Source organism: Filicampus tigris, chromosome 19 (genome assembly GCF_054856515.1).
Source record: "Filicampus tigris isolate MCC_2025a chromosome 19, RoL_Ftig_1.0, whole genome shotgun sequence".
Classification (NCBI taxonomy): domain Eukaryota; kingdom Metazoa; phylum Chordata; class Actinopteri; order Syngnathiformes; family Syngnathidae; genus Filicampus; species Filicampus tigris.
Genome location: NC_141235.1, coordinates 11,232,085 through 11,251,758, shown reverse-complemented (window position 1 = coordinate 11,251,758; position 19,674 = coordinate 11,232,085). Strand labels below are relative to the sequence as shown.

Sequence of the window (19,674 nt, the reverse complement as noted above, 5' to 3'; positions counted from 1 at the left end):
TACCTGAGAAGTACGGGTCGTTGATCATGCTGTGTGAGATGTTGCTCATGCTGCTGATGTCAGTTGGCATGTTGAAAACGTCCCTTCTTGTCATCGATTGATTATTGAACTGAGACAGAGCCCCTGCGAGAGAATAATACGGATGACGTGTTGTACTATAAAGGATTGCACATGTTTAAAGGGAACTTTTTAATTGTTTGTATAGTAACAACAACAACCAAATCATGTGTGAAAAGTTCACTTGTCTGTACAGTACATTGTAGTTCCACTGGTGAGTATCTTCCGAATTTGCACTTTCTAGCAAAAAAACCTTTACCTCCGTCCTGAGACTCAATGGTGATGATGCCCTCCCTCTCGGGGCCGAAGCCCTGCGTGGTCTGAGCCTGAACTTTGAACTTGTAGGGGATGTTCTCAGTCAGGTTCGGGACTGTCAGCCGAGTCTCCGCGCTGTCCCCGCTCACCTGGAAGGAACGTGTGTCACCTGGACGGCACAAGAGTGAGAGAAAATTAAGTTGCGCAACCAATTTTCTTTTACATAGGACAAAGTCGGTGTGAAATGAAATGACCCAAAAAAAATGGTTATCTGGCTATTTGAGTAACTGTGTATTTGGTTGAATATGCAAAAACAAAAATGAACATGTCATGCTCTGGGGGGGAGTTTCAGAGTCTCAGGAGCTGACAAAAAACACTAGCTTTAAAGAGGAAATCAACTCAAACATATTTTATTCAAGAATATGTTGCCAGCAGGCCCACTAGTTGAAATACGGCATTTTGATTAATATTGAGTTTGTGGAATAAGTCTACTCTTTTTTAGCCATCTCGGGGTGGGGGGGGGGGTCATTTTGTCACTTCTGTGGGCTGAAAATGACATCACAACTGCTCAAGACTCAGGTAACGACCAATCACGGCTCTGCTTCAGAAAACAGGTCAGCCGTGATTGGTTGTTACTTGAGCCCGGAGTAGTTGTGATGTCATTTTCAGTCGACAGAAGTGACAAAATGGCCGCCCCAGAGATGGCTAAAATCGAGTGGATTAAGTCTTATTCCACAAATGCAATATTTATCAGAATGCCTTGTTTCAACTAATGGGCTTGCATAGAACATATTCTTGAAAAAAATATGTTTGGGCTGACTTTCCCCTTTGAGAGAAAATCAACACGGTGGGGAGAGTGACAATAGCTTCACCTCCTCCATGAAGCTGCTCGCAGGTGACCACATAGCCTAGAATGTCTCCGTTTGGCTTCCTGGGTTTCTCCCAACTTAGCTGCAAGGAATCGGGGCTGAGAGCCGTAAAGACGAGGGGACCCGGCGCACTCGGGGTGCTCAGAGTGAACGGGGAGCCTGCCAGGAAATAATAGAGAAAAAGAAAGAGACTGTAAATAGTGAGTACAAATCAGTAGCCGTTCCAGAAGGTCACGACAGCAACCTGGCATGGGATTGAGGGGACTCTTGGGGTCGACGGCCGACTCGATGGTGATGACGCCCTCTCTTTCTGGGCCCCAGCCTTCTTGGCTCTGGGCCTTCACCTTGAACAGGTACGAATGGTTGGGTAGAAGATCCTGGATGATCACAGAGTTGTCCGCCGGGTTGGTCACATTGATGCGCTTCACTTCACCTAAAACACAGTTAAGCAAATAACTGAATACATGCCATCATAGTCACACATGACATCATCGTCATAATACGCAGCGTTTCCAAAATGGAAGCCCGTCCGCACCTCCGTTGAGCGGCTGGTAGAGCACACAGTAACCCAGGATGTCCTTCTCGCAGTGGGGCTCCTGCCAGCTGACTTTCAGGGCAGTGGGACCCAAAGCTGAAAACACCAGGCGGCTGGGGGTGTCAGGGACCCCTGGGCTGAGTCTTGCATCTGATGAAAGATGGGGGAGGGGGGGGACACTGTGAGGTGGGGTGTGCATTTGTAAACAAAGTCAACTAAACGGACATGTCGTTAGGCACACTTGCATAACAGATTGAGATCCAAGAAAAGATTCTACCCTTCATAAAATAGTCTGCTCTCAGTTTGTCACAATTTGGGAACTGTCATAGTTTTTTCGCCAATATATGCTATTGGTCAGTCCACACACATGGGTGTTATTTTATATATATATATAAAACAAATTACTGACCAGTCTGAGGTGTTAAAAATGGCTTGTTTTCTTTGATGCAATGTTAATGGTTGAACACATTTTTGATGTGTGAAAAGTACATAAATACGCGAATTACATTCATCCATCCATTATATTTTTAATTCATTGTTTAGAGTTTGTTAGTTTTCATTATTTTTAAACACTTCATTTTAGTTGAGTTTTTATTAGATTTTGTATTAGTTTTATTGATTTTCTAAAAAATATATATCTATTTGTTGAGTGCAAGCTTAAAAAAAAGGTCACTATGTGTTGTGTAATAATTAAACTACAATTCTCAAACTACTTTTTGACCTTCCTTCTTCCATACGGATGTAAAGGAATACCGAAATAAATACATTTCATCAAAACTGACCATTATTATCTTAATAAAGGCAACATTTTCACAAAGATATATTAGATCTCATCACTTTCTGAGTGCAAGTCTCTCATGCTGTGGCTAGTATGTCAGCCCTTCTCAAATAGTCGGGGGGCAGCCCCCTCTAGTGGGGCACGGTGCAATGCTAGGGGGCAGCACATATGGCCCTGGGGAACTTTTTTTTTTTTTTGCTGTACTAGAATAAGGCGTAATTACACATCCGCTACAATGAGCGGCAATGGCACTCTCATTTATTTATTGTTTTTATTTCAGGCAAATCGATTCAAATATTTTCTGTTACAAACTAAAAAATGTTAACAAAGTTATTTTTTGTTCGAAGTTGATCCATATTTATTTCTTTGTATTTTCTTTTCTTTCATGTTAATTGATACAAAATCATACAGAAGTGTACTTATATCAATTTCTTAGACATATGAAAATATTTATAATCACGGTGGAGATTTGGAGGGGGGTTTAAACTCCTGTTCCTAGGTAAGGGCGTAATAAAAAAGAATTGAGAAGCACCGTAAGTGCATACTCTTTAGTTGCCAGCACATATAACAAGAGATCTGTGTTGAGCTTTGAAGAGGAGAGTCGGGAATAAACGGCAGCCTTCATGCTTTCCATGCACCAACACTCACCCTGGAGCACCCTGTCCAAATTATACAGAGCTTCGTTGACCTCGGAAGACTGAGTCCTGGCCCTCGGCCCCTGAGACAGGCTGTAGCTGAATTGGCTCTGAGAGGTACTCTGCGACCCAGTGAAGCCGTACACACCTGATGGCACATTGAGCGGAGGAGGCGGAAAAGAGGAGGATGCAGAGGTTCAGGGAGGGTTGGGGTGCAAACGGAAACGGTGGCGTGTTAAGGCCACGGGACAGAAAAAGACAGAGCGATAGTCAGCATAGCTCCTGCATAGACCGTTTATAAGCCTGCTTTGCGACCAACAGCACCAAGCCTGTTAACATGCATCCAGTTCCAAGACACTGGCTCATGCGACTACACAGATCACCTGGTTTTCTTTCTTCGGGCGATGCATTTAAGAAGAGTATAAATCACCGTTGCTAATGTTACCTAGATCTGGAAAGTTGCTCGACACGTCCCCCATGACGATGGAGTCCCGGATGTTTTCTTCTGCGTAACCCCTCTCTGAGCGCTTCCTCATGATGACGTCCGATGTGTGCATTCCACCCATTCCACCTATTCCCATCAAATCGGGTCTACGAGGGCTTCCTGTTGGAACAGAGGGGATTTACTATTGGATGAATCAGGGGCGGAGCCGTGGGTGGGCCTGTGCACAGATTGACCCAAAATATATACTTTAAAATTTTTAGGAAATTATTATTAAATTATGAATTTGTGCTTCATTGTATTTTTTTTTTATTTGATTGAATATCTGTGGTTGCCTAAGGAAGATCTGAACTTCATATCTTTCAGTTTGTCATTTTATTTGAAGATACGATGTGTCGGGACAGGAGGATTGTGCTCAGTGAGAGAAATATTCAGGCCCATCCTGATTTTTCCAGGCCCACTCATTAGCCACGTCCTGGCTCTGCCCCTGGGGTGAATACAGACTAGACCTCGTGTGCTTTAATCACGGGTGTCTTACCCGACATGTAGTTGGTAGTCGTTTCTGTGGTGAAGGAGCCGCCTCTGTAGTTAGAGTTCATAGAGGACATCGGAGAAGAGGATGTGGACAAGTTGCGTGTGACAGAACCGCCCGGGAAAAGGAAGTTCTGGTCCCACTTTCCATTCATCATGTAATCTGCGAAAGAGCATGACAGGAGCCGGACTTGTCAGTGGACAGATTAACGCAACATCAGATATTAGCATTCGGATCCAAGAATACAGATAAATGTTGTCAATGCTAAAAGGAAATACTGGATTGGCCAAATTGTACATTCAGTCATTGTAAAACATTTCTTAGGCAATGGATGTTACAATATCAGCACCAGAAAATTGTCTTTTGAGAATTTCACTCAGTGTGCCATCAAACAGCTTTTATTCACCGGTCACAAAAATAGACACACCTGCACAATCAGAAGATGTAATACGATGCTGTGATTGTACCTTTTGATTGACACTGTCAGAGAAGTATTCATTTGACAATATGTTGATTATTGTGCTTGCAATGTGCAGTGGTATAGAACTACAATACATAATACAGAGGAGATACTTATTTAATTTTGGCAATATGAGTAGGGCAAAACACTCCGATACCTATTTTCATCTGGTTATGCAATTTTACACCAATGCAAATATTGTTAAAGTATTTTTTTTTTTGTTTCTGTTTGTTTGGCATATTTTTGGGTTGGATAAATCGATTGAATTTATTTTATTTAATAATTCAGATTTAAAATGATAATAAAAAAACATCTTTTTACTTAAATACTACATAAATGCACCCGGTGCGTGTACCTGGAAAATACCAAAAGTGTACCTCAATAATTACTACAACCTTGTATTAAAATACTGTCACGTTTGGCTTCTAGTCTTGAATGAATGGGGAAGTTGAGCTATTTAGAATTCAAGATGAAATGACATGAAATCAGTCGTTACCGGTACTATCTTGTTATCCGAATGACAGAAAGACATTTTGTGTCGTGTGCATGATGTGTGCAAGGAAAATCTGAGTCTGGCTGTCTACTTTTGAAAATGCTGGTGCTTTGCATATTGCCAAACGGCTGCCCTTCGTTGAGAAACGTGAACCTTCAAAGCAGTTCCATGAAGTGCTCCCCAGCGAGAAATAGTGCCATCGTCGAAAATTCCCTGTTGTGATGGTAATGTTGAAAATCGTCAAGTATTTATACACACCTGCAAGCTGCCCCAAGACTACTACTTTCCTACTGGGATGTGAGAGGACAGACAGTGGCAGGTGTATGGGGAACATGAAGGGGTAAGCCTGTCTCTGATCATCAACTGGTAGGCGGTGCAGTTGATGCCAGTGCTCCTCTCTCAGCATAAGCCAGGAGGATAGATCGGATAGATTTCAACTTGGGGAGAAAGGCTGAAGCTCGCAAAGGAACAATTTCACAAAAAGAGCAATACTGCGGGTAGGGGGACAGTTTGGCATGGCAGCTGCCTGTCCGCTGCTCGGTTGGAGTGCTCTTCACCTGGCACGGGTGTTTGTGTCAAGCTGGGGTATGGGGCCTCATCTGTGCTCGCCTCTGTGTCTGTGCTGAGCCGACTGTTGGGGATGACGTCCACTCGCTTTGTCCACGACACCTTTCGGAGATCCAGGTTGGACCCCACCAACTTGACATATTTCCAGCCTTGCAAATTGAGGTCATGAGGGGGAGGGGAGAAGCAAGCAAGCGGAGGACGGTAGGCAAAACTGTTCAGTGGTTTGCTGAATTTTGTTGGACAAAGCCACAACTGACAGATGGGACTACATCATGGCCGTCATGGCCAGCAAGGTCTTCACTGCTGGCCAAAAAACACAGAAGCCCTGGGCTAAATTGACAATCCAAATTCTAAATTTAATTGAATGAAATTGTGTTCATTTACAGTCAATTTTCTTCATTTTGTCGTGTTTGCTAGTATGCGTATCAGGATGTTAGATTTTCTTCCCCCATTCAAATTTAAGCCTTTATTTGTAACCTTGTCAATCAACAAAAAAAAGACCTTCAGGATCAGTCTTGCTGGTCGATTGAACTTTATGAGAAATTTTTAAATCTTTATTTTACTATTACAATTTCTAATTCCTCTCTCTATATATATTATTTTCCTCGGATTGGTTGGTCAGAACAAGCCAAGTTTGACTAGAAAAGGTTCTTTCAAAATTTGGGTCTTTATAAAGTCAATACTTTTCCGTTTTGCAATTTAGCTTCATTATTTTTAAAATGTTTGCTTGCTGTGGTGTGAAATTCCAGACACATGGAGGTGTTTCTAATATTTTGCCTGTCTCATGCAACTACACAGGGTGACCAAAATAATAGAAACACATCTAGGACGATGTGCAGTGCAGTTCTACAACACAGCACTTGAGATCCAACTATCATTGTTGATGGATTAATACCACTTTGACAGCATCAATCAACAAAATGATAATTATACTATTGGTGTCAGGGCTCGTTGGTAAATGTGCAGCAATTGAGATCCATGGAAAGCTGTTGCACAAAAAAAGCATATGGAGGCTAAGTGGGCTTTACCATATAGTCGCAATTCATTTCTATTGCAGATAAGATTGGAAAATTGGTAGAAAAGATGGATGGCAAAAGCAGAGTTGTCAAGTTTAGGTTGTGGTACCATAGCACATATTGTTGACTGGTTTTGGGTCCTCATTTGGTTGGCTCTACTATCCATGTATTGCTTTCTCTCACTTCTCATCTCATGATCACAGCGTGTTTGAGTGTTTGTGGTTCGGGCTCTGGCTACCCACCATCACCAGAAACGCTGGGTGTCTTGGACCCTGCGGGGGACTTCAGCACCTCGTTGCTGTACATCAGATAGCTGTCATACTCGTCTCCTGCTTCGGCATCCACAATCGGGACATCTGGAATGATGGGAACTAGAAAACAGACAGATCGAGGTCTATGTTCAGCAAGCAAAAAAAAAGGCTCAGTAGCAGGTGGGCCCAATGGAGACTTACTGGACAGAGGTCTCGCAGGTTGCGATGCCAAGTTAATGGTGGCGTCTCTGTAGGGGCCCCAACCGACTCCGTTTTTGGCACGGACCTTGTACTGATAGGTCTGGGCAGTCACAAGATTCTCAATCAAGAGCATTCGCTTCTTGGGGTTGTCTATCTTCACCTTCTTAGCTGCACCAACTTGCTCTATATATGAGAAGATGACAGAGATACAATATGAGGACAAAGGCAAAAAAACTAATAGGAAATACAAAACTAACTGAATTGAAAAATAACAAATGCCAAACGAAATAAAAACTAACTACAATGAAAAATACAAAACTATTATAACCCAAATTCAGTCGGGTGGCATGGTGGCCGAATAACACAAAATAGATGGTTGGATTCAGTCAGACCAGGGTTCTGTATTATCGTCCAAATGGCTTGTTCCGTTGAAGGATTGGGATTCAAAGGAGTCCAGGCCTACTTAGGCTTTCATCAATGTCATCTCCTAACAGTATGTGCTTTGAAAGATACAGTGCTTCTCTTACTCAGATCATCGTCGATGGGCGTGTAGATGACCTCGTAGGCTGTGATGTTGCCATTAGTCTCTGCAGGCTCAGCCCAACTGAGCTGAGTAACTGTTGGGCTGATGACATTAAAGGCAAGTCGGCCCGGTTCACCGGGCACTGCAGGAAAACAGATATATAGCGTGAGCGCTCAGCTGCTTGCAATGACTGTTGTTTTAGGAAATATCCCTGAACACCAAACAAATGATTACCATCCTCCAGAGTCTGACAAGCAACAATGTCTGTATCATTGCCATCCCCCAAAGCATTGTAGGCAGACACTCGCATCTCATAGTCACAGTAGGGATACAAATTGGTCAGCTCAGCTTGAGGAGTTTTAACATCTAAGACCTGAGCATCTTTCTCTGGGTCGCCATAGATCCAATACTTCACCTAAGATACAAACGCAAACAAAAGGTACAGTTGACAAACACTGTACTACGCAGATGAAGAGAATAGAAGCAAATTTCCGTTCATTTGATGCACCTTGTACCCCATAGGGTTACCCGGTGGTGGGTCCCAGTTGAGGCGGATGCTTCTGGGTCCAGTTGCTTTGGCCTTGGGGTTTCCAGGAGCAAGAAGGCGACCACCAGGCGAGGTGTTTTTGGGAGATACAAAACCTTTCTGCTGCATCTGGGCCATCTCAGGAGATCTTGGACCTACAGGAAATCAAGGAAAATTAAGCGATTGAAACAATTTACTGCAAAAGTCAAACCACTACTGGACCATGACCAACCTCCTTCGACAACATTGACAGTAGTAGTCTTCCTCTCTCCAACTGTGGCATTGCTGCTAGGCTCGAACAGCTCCAACTGGAAGGAGTCAGGCTGACTCAGGGCAGGGTGGGTTCTTGGGTCAATGACGATATTCTTCTCTGTCTCTCCAGGGTTAAACTTCAGAAGGCCGGACAGGTCAAATCGTTGGCCCTTCTTTGTGCGCCATTTCACCGTCGCGGGGCCGTCCTGGTTGCGAGTGCGCACCACAGGGATGGTGTAATTTGGGTCAGATGTGGTGAAGTTCTGGGTGCCTCTCTTGAACATCATTATGCTGGGCTCTGATTAATAAACAAACAAGGGAGGAGGGAATGGACTTGACTTATCAGGACTTGAATATAGTCACACAACCTTTATTCAGTCAAAGCATTTCGATGATATAAATCTGTAGTGCATTTAATTGTTCTACCAGTCACTGGTGAACAAAACATTTTTAGAGCAGAATTCCTTCTGCAATTCTGATGATCTTTCACAGCACGCTAATGTTCTGCGGCACACTGGATGGAAATCACTCACTTTGGGTACATGCTTCCAGACAATCGAAACCTTCTCACCTGGGAGGTCAGCGATTGTGACAGTCGTTCTAGGGTAGCGCCCAAGCTTGGCGCCCTGTCGCGGGTTACTGAGGTCCATGACGAACTGTTTGACCTGTTTGTCATCCAGGAGAGCATCTTTCTCACCCAGCTCCAGGAGACGAACCGGAACAGTCTTCTGGGTCTCACCGGGACCATAAGTGAGATCTCCATCCACAGTCACGTAGTCCTGAAATGCATACAGGAGTTTCATGATTGTCTCGTCGGTGGAAGGCGTATACACTTTTGCTACCTTTTTATCCTTGGCTGTGAGATCCCGTGTACGGTAGGAGACTTGTGTGCGTCCGTCCTCAATGATCTCTCTACTAATAGGAATATTGGCCACCCCGTCCTGTCGACTGTAGGTGTAGGCCGGCTGGAGGAAGGAGAAAACACTGGAGGCTTGGAGAGGAGGTAAACGACTCTGTTAGTGCACTCAGCAGATTATACTGTATCATGGCATCATTGTCGTTCTTTTCACTGTTTCTCCTGACCATGTTCTTTGATGATGGTGATGTTCACCAAGCGTTTTCCAATTTTGGCAATTCCCAGCGGCACATCTGTGGCCTCCACCAATAGCTGCTTCTTGTCATCATCTTCATCCTTGGCAAAGAGTGGCACATGAACATCCAGCGACTCCACACCTTCTTGGAACTCTATAGCTCCTGCAGCCTCTGTGGAGATAAAAGTAAATTCAATCACTGACAATGGGATTTCAGATCATTAACGCAAGTCATGTGAAGTACTAATATGTGTACTTTTCCCCCCAAAAATTCGGAAGCATAGTTATAAACAGCGTTACATGTGCACTTGTCAACCAGCTAAGATACAAGCTATGCTAAGCATTAACAGAACTTGTGAGAATTATAACATCATGCCTTATAATACACATTGTGTAGGTGAACCACCGATGCGTACAATTTTCTTTAAAGTAGGTAAGCCACAATTACGATCACGACGTTAACAATGAAAACCTCCATATGACACACCAGTATATTAATTTAGAGCTGATATTTTAAACGGGACATCAACCGCCTGAAAAATCTTTGCAATAATATGTTCTTTGCACCTACACTAATCTAAACATGACATTCTGATTATTACGTTTGTGGAATATGTGTTAAAGCGGAAGTCACCCCAAACATATGAATATGTTCTATGCAAGTCCACTAGTTGAAACAGGGCATTCTGATAAATACTGCGTTTGTGGAATAAGTGTTAATCCACTCGTTTTTAGCCATCTCTGAGGGCAGCCATTTTGTCTTCTGTCGACTGAAAATGACATCACAACTGCTCACAACGACCAATCACGGCTCAGATTCCGAAAACAGGTTAGCCGTGATTGGTCGTTACCTGAGCAACTGTGATGTCATTTTCAGTCGACAAAAGTGACAAAATGGCCGCCCCCCACAGATGGCTAAAAACGAGTGGAAGAACTCTTATTCCGCAAATGCAATATTAATCGAATGCCATGTTTCAACTAGTGTGCCTGCATAGAACATATTCTTGTAAAAAAAAAGAAAAAAAAAAATAGGTTGACTTCCGCTTTAAAGGTAGAATTAGTACATATTGTAGCTTGAAATAGGATCATATCCATTTCCATCACACCTCTGTCTGTTGCAACAGTGTAGTAGCCGGGCAACACTTTCAGGTCGTTGACGTGTCCAGACTGGACATTCCTCTCAGTCAGCTTGACAATTTCAGGGTAGCTGCTGCGAGGGGCAGACAGGATGGTGTCCATGATGGTGTAGTCCTGCCTGGAGATCACAACAGGAGGCGGAATTAGACATTTGTGTGCTTTGGGACCACCAAAATATACACTAAGTATAGATGTTACCTTTTCCCTGCATTTCTCTGTGTTCTGCATCAAAAAGAGAGGTTGTTGATTAAAACAGATGGTTACATGAATGAGTAAATTTATGACTTAACACCTTACCTAAATGAGGTCTTCTGCATTTTCTGGGCCCCGGGAATTTGTTTGTAGACCTCATTAAGCTGAAAGAAAAGCAAATATTGACCGCAGTGAGCGGTGTGTTCTCTCATCCACAGAGACACTAATGCGCTCAAGATTCCAACTCACATTATCCGCAACTTCTTTACGGAGCTGTTCTGCATCTCTGGAGTCAGGACGAGACAAGTTCTCAGAAAAGCGCCTGTTAAGCCGTAGGGAGATTGGATACTGAACTACAAAGGAAGAAATACAGAATTAGAAATCTTTAAGATTCAACATCTGTTAACATACAGTTGCCTATACACTTACTGATTTCTTTAGGGTTGGGCTTGATTAGAACCTGAGGGTGGTTGGGACTCCGGTGCACATTATCTGTCACCTTCCAGCGAACGACATCGGTCCCTTTGAGAGGGCCTGTCCTCACCATAGGTGTGTCCAGGTGGTCTGAGGTGAGCAGGGACTGGCGGAGGAGATACTCATCCTCCTTGAATCCAACCGTGCGACCTAAACATGAACAACCACATCAATATGCATCTACGTTGGAGATGAGGGGATCTACAAAGTTGACATCCTACCTTTTCTACAGCAAGGCAGCAGGGCAAGGCAGCTCTTTGGAGAGACACAATGAAAAAGCATTAGTTTCACTAGAACTGTAAAATGACAATAAATGCTCAATTCTCATCTACTCAGACTAGAAATACAGATGCAAGTACAGTAATTAGGATCCAAAGGTAGAGGCAGAGAAGTCCCCCAACTAATAGTTCCCAACAGTAATAAAAATTGGTCCCACAGATAATATGGGTATAGCTGCATGATCCTGTTTGTATGTGTTTCTGCTCCGTGTGTAAAAGCAGCAGTTGTTTGAAGGCTTGTAATCTATGGTATTTTGCATTTTATGTTAGCAGTAAGCTAGTGTGCATCCATGGCCTTATCTAAGAGAATTGTTTGAGGTGTCAGCACGTCATGTTGTTGGGAACACATTCTAGTCGCAGACTCTGCGCTTGTATTTTTTTTAACTTTTACTTTTGTAAATGATTTGACCCTAGTCAAAGTTAAATTTAAAAAAAAGTAAAGTACAAATATTCTTCTTTTAAAGTGGAAGTCAACCCAAATATTTTTTTTTTCAAGAATATGTTCTGTGCAAGCCCACTAGTTGAAACAAGGCATTCTGATTAATATTGTGTTTGTGGAATAAGCGTTAATCCATTGGTTTTTAGCCATCTCTGGGGGCGGCCATTTTGTCACTTCTGTCGAATTAAAATGACATCACAACTACTCAGTGCTCAGGTAATGATCGACCAATCAACGCTCATCTTCTGAAAGCAGGTCAGCCGTTATTGGTCATTACCTGAGCCCTATCAGTTGTGATGTCATTATCAGTCGACAGAAATGACAAAATGTCCGCCCCCTGAGATGGCTAAAAACGGGTGTATTTTGCTGCTTAACTCATATTCCACAAACGCAATATTAATCCGAATGCCTTGTTTCAACTAGTGGGCTTGCTGAGAACATATTCTTGAAAAAAATAGGTTTGGGTTGATTTCCTCTTAAACTGATTTTTTTTTTTTTTTCTACAAGTATCTATACTTCTACTAAAGTATGAGTACTTTAGATACCTCTGTATAAAAGTAAAGAATCAAGTTTCGGGGAAAACTTTAGGAGTCTTACCCAGCCCTTGATTGATTATTTATTGATTTGGGTGTGGGTGAAGACTTATGTTCATACCGTACATATTAGTTTCTCACCTGGCAGCATGATTTGCAGCAGGCACAGTATTTCCAGCAACAGAGCAACAAAAGTGCCAGCAGTAACAAGAGAAACAAGAGGAGAGGAAGCAGCCAGAGGAGGCTGGCAGCCGGACAATCTGGAGAAATGTCCAAAAAATACAGAGAAAATATTAGCAATACAATAATTATCCACGGAATAATTACAGTACAGTGTAAGTGACAAAAGCATCCTTCCTCTAACAAAGCTTTATCCCAATTATCACTGCCTAATTCAATAATGGAAGCAAGCGCAACATTTTCAAAAGATCCCCTAACGTTTCTGTGGGATAGAAGTGCAAGATCTTGTGGCTGTTTTTTTCTTTTCTGGGGGGGGCAAAATTCATTTTGAGATTACCTTTCTTCTTGAGCATCTGGACGTCCAAGTCTTTAGATGTCGGAACCGAAGGGACTTCCACCCTGTAGCTGTATGTGCAGTCGTCATCCTCGTCCCGGAAAGTGCACATTTCAAGCGCCTTGTCCTCTGAAAACACACGCATAGCACATGTAACTCCTGGTGTGATGGCAAAATGTAATAGTATCATGATCTGAACAAAGGTGACTATGTTTGCAAAACAATCATTTCCAGCACCTTCTTTGAACTCGTCCACCATGATGACTCTGAAAGGACACTTGTCACATTCCGCCTTGTCCTTCTTCTCTCCTGTCTTCCAAGCCTGACACTGAGCACAACTCCGCGTGGCCTCACACACGCCTAGCTGAGCCTGAGCAGACCAGAACGAGAGTTTAAAATCTGCAAAAATGTACCAATCTGTAAATACATCATGATGTTTAAAATGTGACATTCTCTTTATCCTAATAAAGAGATTATAAACTCACAAATGTCAAACCAATATATGACGATAAATTATGACCCACAAAGATGAAAACGCTCTGTTTAGACTATCAGAGATGGATTGTAATAAGTTAAACAATGTATTTATTTCAGTGGTTGTAGCTTGTAGTATTATAGAACTGCACTACATCGCACTGTGCGGTTCATCTATTTATTTAATGTTGGAGCAAAGTGTGGTGTACTGTAAGCACCACTCGTGGTACACTTGGTCACACTAGTGGTCAGCAACAGAAGAGGAATCACTGTCCAGGTACAGCACCGTTGTAATTTAACGTTGGACTTTAATACACTAGCATTTAATCTTGAAGAACTGTTTTTAAAAATATATATTCAGGTATAGTTGATTTTATGATTTTAACATTATGTGCAATACATTTTAAATAAATTGTGAAGTACATTTTTTTTTCTGTATTTAATTGTAGAGCTAATGTTACTCATCTTACAGTGGCTAAGAATAATGTTAATTACGTTTTTAAGGAATGAAACCTGTCTCATTAGTTATGTAAACACTTAGGCCTACTAGACGACTATTTTAATGTTGGAACTTGGTATTTGTTGAGGTGGTACTTTGTGTAAAAGGTTTGAGAATGACTGATGTAGATGAAAAGTTCACCAAAATTACAGTTTGTTCACATTCTTATCTTATGAAGTGAACACCATGAATAATAATGCACATACATAATCACATACAGTAGATTAAAGAAACGGACACATGACGTCTAGGTACCTGGAAATCTGCCTCACAGGTTGACGTCATTTCAAGACCCGATGCTGGGCACTCGCAGAGACCGCAAACACATTTACCACGTCCATTGCACACACCCTGAAACAAGTAACAACAGTAAGATATCCATTTAAGACATGCGGGATGACATGATGAATGAAATGAAAATAGAAAAAAATCCAATGGTTCTACTGACCCCCTTGCTGTCCAGACAGGTCTGGTTGTTCTTGGGACACTCACAAGCATTTCCCTCCCAGTCATCAGAGCATACACAGCGGCCCATAATGCAGGAGCCACGGTCTGATTTGATGAAAGGAGAAAAAAACGTGATACAAATGACATTTCTTTAATGCCAATAATCAGTTAAAGTGGAATTCAATCCAAACATATTTTTGTTAAGAATATGTTCTATGTGAGCCCACTAGTTTAAACAAGGCATTCTGACAAATATTGCGTTTGTTGAATAAGAGTTAATCCGCCCGCTTTTGGCCAAAATGACATCACAACTACTCAGGGCTCAGGTAACGACCAATCACGGCGGACCTGTTTTCTGAAGCTGAGCATGATTGGTCGTTACCTGAACCCTGAGTAGTTGTGATGTCATTTTCAGTCGACAGAAGTGACAAAATGGCCGCCCGCTTAGATGGCTAAAAATGGGTGGATTTTGCTGCTTAACTCATATTCCACAAGCGCGATATTAATCTGAATGCCGTGTTTCAACTAGTGGGCCTGCTGGGAACATATTCTTGAAAAAAAAAAATGTTTGGGTTGATTTCCGCTTTATGGTGTTAAAGACAGTCATACCATTGCAGAGGAAGCCTCCGAATCGCGGACACTGGGTTCTATCATACTGGCAGTAAGGTCCTTCAAACTGCTCCGGGTTGTAGCACACACAGTTTCCACACTCCTGGCAATCGCCGCGACCTGAACAAGGTTCTGTTGATCCTGGACCAATACACAGGCGGGTATCGAGGGCTGAAGCACTCGCTGAACAGTTACAGAATGTACTCAGCCTGAAATGAACACAGAGAAAGAACAAAGAAACAAGTAAGACCGGGTAAAATCGCAAAAATATATGGTGTTTTTTTGGGGTTTTTTTAAAAAGTGAATCTGACCATCCATCATAGCACTGACACTTCCCACACACAAGGTCTCCGTTGCCATGGCATCTAGGCGCGTTAGGCATGACAGTCTGGAGGACAAAAGCGCAATAAGAATTAGGATGAAGAGGCAAGTCCCGTCGTCTGAACCATTTGAGAACTCTCGGAGGTTAATGTGCATCTACCTTCTCGCAGTCACAAGTTGGACACAGAACTCTAGCGTTAACATTCATGGCAGAGCTAAAGGTCGTGGGTTTAATTCTCATCAAGCCCTCTTTTTCATTCGGATCCATTTTACAGACTGGAGACTCGCCGATCATCCGCTGGGCTTTGAGTCGCATCTTGAATTTGCCCTGAAGAACACCAATCCAAGAGTTAAATCACGTGTGTGTGTTGTTGTTCCGAATGTGAGTTACTGACATACAAGTAATGACAACTAACGTATGGATACAAAAGCAACATGATATATGTCAGGGTTCAGCATGATAGGACCCGAATGCAGGGAGGCGAGGCAGGAGGGCAGTTTATGAGATTTTAATGAAATGAGAAGTAATGAAATAAAAGTGACCGGAAACTGAGGCTTGGCGACAAGACTAAATTAGACTGGACAACAGGTAACTTTGGTCAAATGACAGCTACGACAGCAACCGACTACAACGGACAACGACAACGATCCGACAAGCACTGAACAAAAACTAGCAACTTAAATACAAGCACACTGACGAGACAATGAGAAACACCTGGAACAAGACCCACAAGGTAGAAGGGAGCTGATTGGTTAGCACGAGTGAGTGGAAGGCACACAGGTGGACACAATAATCGTGATGAGACAGACAGTACACTGAGCAAAACATGAAACTAAAAAAAAAAAAACAGACCAAACATGACAATATTCAGCGTGGTCAAAAAATTGTTAAAGAAGAAGTCAACCCAAACCAATCATGGCTTAACTTTAGATGACAGGAGAGCTTTGATCGGTTGTTATCTGAGCCCTGAGCAACTTCGATGTCGTCTTCAGTCGACAGAAGTGGCAAAATCGCCGGCCCCTGAGATGGCTTTTGCTGCTTAACTTATATTCCACAAGCGCAATATTAATCAGATAATATGTTGGATGCGCCCCTTGCAGTCCAAACACCTCACTTTGATTACAATTGCATTTGTGAAATATGAGTAAAGAAACAAAATCTACCCATTTTTATCCATCTCAGGGGGCAGCCATTTTGCCACTTGCTCTTGACTAAAAATGACATCACAGTTGCTCAGGGCTCAGGTAACGACCAATCAAAGCTCACCTGTTTTCTGAAGCTGAGCCATGATTGGTCCTTATCTCAGCCCTGAGCAACTGTGACGTCATTTTTAGTAGACAGCAAGAGACAATATGGCCGCCCCCTGAGATGGATAAAAACAGGTGGATTTTGCTGCTTAATTACACAAACACAGTATTATTCAGAATATCGAGTTGAAACTAGTGAAGCTGCTTAGAACATATTGTAAAGAAAAAAAATTGTTGACTTCCACTTTACTCATATTGTACAGGTACATATAGGTCACTAAAAGGTTGATTACTTGTTGGTTTATAAATCCACTTACAATTGCTCCAGGCCTGAAATCAAAGGCTCCGTATTCTGCGACCTTCCCACTGGTGGACAGAAATTGAGCCTCAAAGGCCTTGGGTTTGTCCTCTGCACGAATGCTCGTCTTGGAACGGATACTCTGAAAGAATCCCCAGCGGCACAAGCGACTTGTTTTGTTTGCGGTTGACTGATTTGGAGTTCTCATAGGAGTGGCTGGACGAGAAGTGAGAGAAGACAATTGTCGGAAGTACCTCAAAAGCCATCTCCATGACTTGCAGGATGTTGGCCGAATCCTCTTGCAGCATGCCCACCTCAGCAATGGGGAAATAAGCTTGGAGTTTCTGACCAAACAATTGCACTTTATTGAGTTTGTGTGTATAAGATAAGAAACGTAGACGGTAAAAAAGCCACCAACCTTGTAGTATGTGAAGGAGTGGTTGGTGACAGCAAATACGGGAATAATGTTGTGCTTGCCGAGGAGCCGGACCAGCGTGGGTATGGAGGGGTAATCTTGTTTGGTAGCCTCTGTGTATTTGCCTTCATCGTCCAGGTGGCAGAGCTCGTCGTTGCGTGCCAGGATGCCCGACAGCACGTTGGCGCCGTCAGCCTCGTAGTGGAAGGCGGACTCGGTGGAGAAAACCAGCAAATGCGTGCTGTGTTCACGCCAACCGATCTTATCCTGCGATACGGGTGGCAATCGAACAGAAGCAGACAATATAGCAGTTTTGATAGCATTTCACGTTTTCATTTCAATTGGTTCTTATGGATTCGGAAGAAATTGGAGATCCAGATGTGTTTTGTTACCCCGCAGACTGCAGCCTGCAGTATGGCATCAAAGCCTCCCTCAGGAGCGTCCAGGTTGCCAGAGATTCTTTCCTTTTGAAGCTCACTGGTAAAGAAGTTCAAGTCGTTGGTCAGCTTGATGACGTTTTCAAAAGAGAACGGAGGGTCACTGTTGGGCCATGGTTTAGCAAGTCTGAAAGAAATACAAAGGAGGGACAAAAATGACTGTGAGGAAGAGTGCGGTATGCACTGTCAGTACTGAAGGGGTTAATACCACAGTATTGCTTACTTAGCAGCCCTCATGTCGGTTTGGGGCTCAATAACTTTGTCCACAAACTTTCCAAATCCGATGGTGTAGTCATCGGACAGCTTCTTCACCAGTGAAGCTATCGGAGAGAAACATTTGAAACACAAAATGACAGAAAGGGCAACCATAGCAAAGCGATAGAGCCGAGCTGCTCACCCAGCTCCTGACCCATCCTCTTCAAGTTGTCCAAATCGTCTTCCATGGAGTTGGAGAAGTCCATAAGGATGTAGAGATCCAGAGGGCCTTTGGTTGGAGCAAAGACTTCCACGTCGACCATCTTCTCCTCGCCTGGGAGGAAAGACATACTCATCTGCTGCGGGGTCACCTGCGACTTTGCCATTCGGACATCGATCAGTTGTTTCTGCACAGGGATAAAGAACAAAGAAAATGTAGAGGTTCCGCTATTTCTGTGCGCCATAAATGATGAAATGATTGGAATTTACTCTTTCAATCTTCATGCTGCTTTGGGCCATGATCACGGCAGCAGCGTTGCAGCCATGAGCTACAATGTTTTCATACAGGTCACAGCGAGGTCCATTGAAGTTCTAAACAAGAAAGACAACACATTTAAGGTTCGTTCTGTGAGTTTGAAGTTTAGCGGATTGTTCTCCACCAAGATTGGCTGCCGGAGCAGCAGAGGGAGTGACTTGGAGATATAATGGGTGGAGCTACATTTTGGTGGTTGAAAGTCAGTTACACCTGTTCAGACCAGGAGCTATGGGTGGGCCTGGGTGTGCACAGGGCCACCCAGATTGACAGACTGCCCACAGAGTGAAATTCATGAAAAAAGATATACTTTTACATTTTTAGATTTGATTGAATATTAAGAATGGCATAATTTTGGTTTTCGAAGGAAGATCTGAACTTCATATTATTCAGTGAATATACGATGTGTCGGGACAGGCGGATTGTGCTCATTGAGAGAAATATTCAGGCCCACCCATTAGCCATGTTTTGGCTCCGCCACTGGTTTTGACCACGTCTAACCTCCAGTGCAGGGTAGTTAGCTGGTCTAACGTGATGTGATTAATAAATATGCGAACAGTGGGCATCAACTTGTCTGAATAATATTCTATTTTTTAATATGTCATTCCACTGGGAGGCAAAACTAAGTGGGTGGGCACCTGAACGATCGAGGTGGGGAGTGGTGTTCAAGTGCCCGCCATATGAAGATTTGATTTATTTTTCTAGATTTAAAGGCAACGAAAGGCGTCAATTTGATGGGCCATGACTGTAGTCGGCTGTGAACACTCCCACCGGAGTGCCTCACTCCCTCTCGCAGATCCACCTGCCCGCACTCATCTGCAAAATTACCAAGATTGGGTCTAACTTGCCTCCGTGCAGAAACAAGCCGTGCGCAGGCACAGGATTTATGCCGGTCATCAAAATAGAGCCCCATGATTAAAGTAGAGAAATATTGCTCATTCAAGTGCCGTGCAAAATTTTTGATAACTTTTTTCACAGATGTTCTATCGGATTTAGATCAAGGTTGTTCAGAATAGTTCATGTCCTGTTTTTAGCTTTGTGGCATTTCAGTATTTGGAACATTCCAGTGTCATTACTTTTAAATTCTAAATCAATTGAAGTTACCATTGTGGGATTAATTTGCTTCCAGGGGAGGGTACCAACAATGTT

General features: G+C 43.0%; 1 protein-coding gene across 5 annotated transcripts in view; it reads right to left on the bottom strand.

Moving 5' to 3' along the window:
- itgb4 (integrin, beta 4) overlaps window positions 1-19,674 on the bottom strand; it is a 28,903-nt gene that overhangs the window by 1,480 nt on the left and 7,749 nt on the right. For 3 of the 5 annotated variants that reach the window (XM_086016134.1, XM_086016135.1, XM_086016133.1), the window contains exons 4-41: window positions 18,483-18,584; window positions 18,196-18,400; window positions 18,022-18,118; window positions 17,754-17,925; window positions 17,365-17,628; window positions 17,201-17,290; window positions 16,966-17,088; window positions 15,561-15,728; window positions 15,391-15,467; window positions 15,080-15,288; window positions 14,472-14,575; window positions 14,279-14,374; window positions 13,288-13,420; window positions 13,054-13,179; window positions 12,678-12,796; window positions 11,508-11,541; window positions 11,242-11,436; window positions 11,062-11,165; window positions 10,918-10,976; window positions 10,819-10,842; window positions 10,590-10,738; window positions 9,476-9,655; window positions 9,235-9,383; window positions 8,964-9,171; window positions 8,373-8,690; window positions 8,123-8,295; window positions 7,849-8,029; window positions 7,619-7,756; window positions 7,092-7,274; window positions 6,882-7,010; window positions 4,110-4,265; window positions 3,575-3,733; window positions 3,143-3,277; window positions 1,717-1,866; window positions 1,426-1,614; window positions 1,185-1,340; window positions 317-481; window positions 4-123 (exon numbers count right to left, since the gene is read on the bottom strand). In XM_086016134.1, coding sequence (XP_085872260.1) covers window positions 4-123; window positions 317-481; window positions 1,185-1,340; window positions 1,426-1,614; window positions 1,717-1,866; window positions 3,143-3,277; window positions 3,575-3,733; window positions 4,110-4,265; window positions 6,882-7,010; window positions 7,092-7,274; window positions 7,619-7,756; window positions 7,849-8,029; window positions 8,123-8,295; window positions 8,373-8,690; window positions 8,964-9,171; window positions 9,235-9,383; window positions 9,476-9,655; window positions 10,590-10,738; window positions 10,819-10,842; window positions 10,918-10,976; window positions 11,062-11,165; window positions 11,242-11,436; window positions 11,508-11,541; window positions 12,678-12,796; window positions 13,054-13,179; window positions 13,288-13,420; window positions 14,279-14,374; window positions 14,472-14,575; window positions 15,080-15,288; window positions 15,391-15,467; window positions 15,561-15,728; window positions 16,966-17,088; window positions 17,201-17,290; window positions 17,365-17,628; window positions 17,754-17,925; window positions 18,022-18,118; window positions 18,196-18,400; window positions 18,483-18,584 — 5,539 coding nt within the window. Of the gene's footprint in view, window positions 1-3; window positions 124-316; window positions 482-1,184; window positions 1,341-1,425; window positions 1,615-1,716; window positions 1,867-3,142; window positions 3,278-3,574; window positions 3,734-4,109; window positions 4,266-5,613; window positions 5,773-6,881; window positions 7,011-7,091; window positions 7,275-7,618; window positions 7,757-7,848; window positions 8,030-8,122; window positions 8,296-8,372; window positions 8,691-8,963; window positions 9,172-9,234; window positions 9,384-9,475; window positions 9,656-10,589; window positions 10,739-10,818; window positions 10,843-10,917; window positions 10,977-11,061; window positions 11,166-11,241; window positions 11,437-11,507; window positions 11,542-12,677; window positions 12,797-13,053; window positions 13,180-13,287; window positions 13,421-14,278; window positions 14,375-14,471; window positions 14,576-15,079; window positions 15,289-15,390; window positions 15,468-15,560; window positions 15,729-16,965; window positions 17,089-17,200; window positions 17,291-17,364; window positions 17,629-17,753; window positions 17,926-18,021; window positions 18,119-18,195; window positions 18,401-18,482; window positions 18,585-19,674 lie in introns of all 5 variants that reach the window. The other 2 variants (XM_086016137.1, XM_086016136.1) reach the window with 2 other exon arrangements.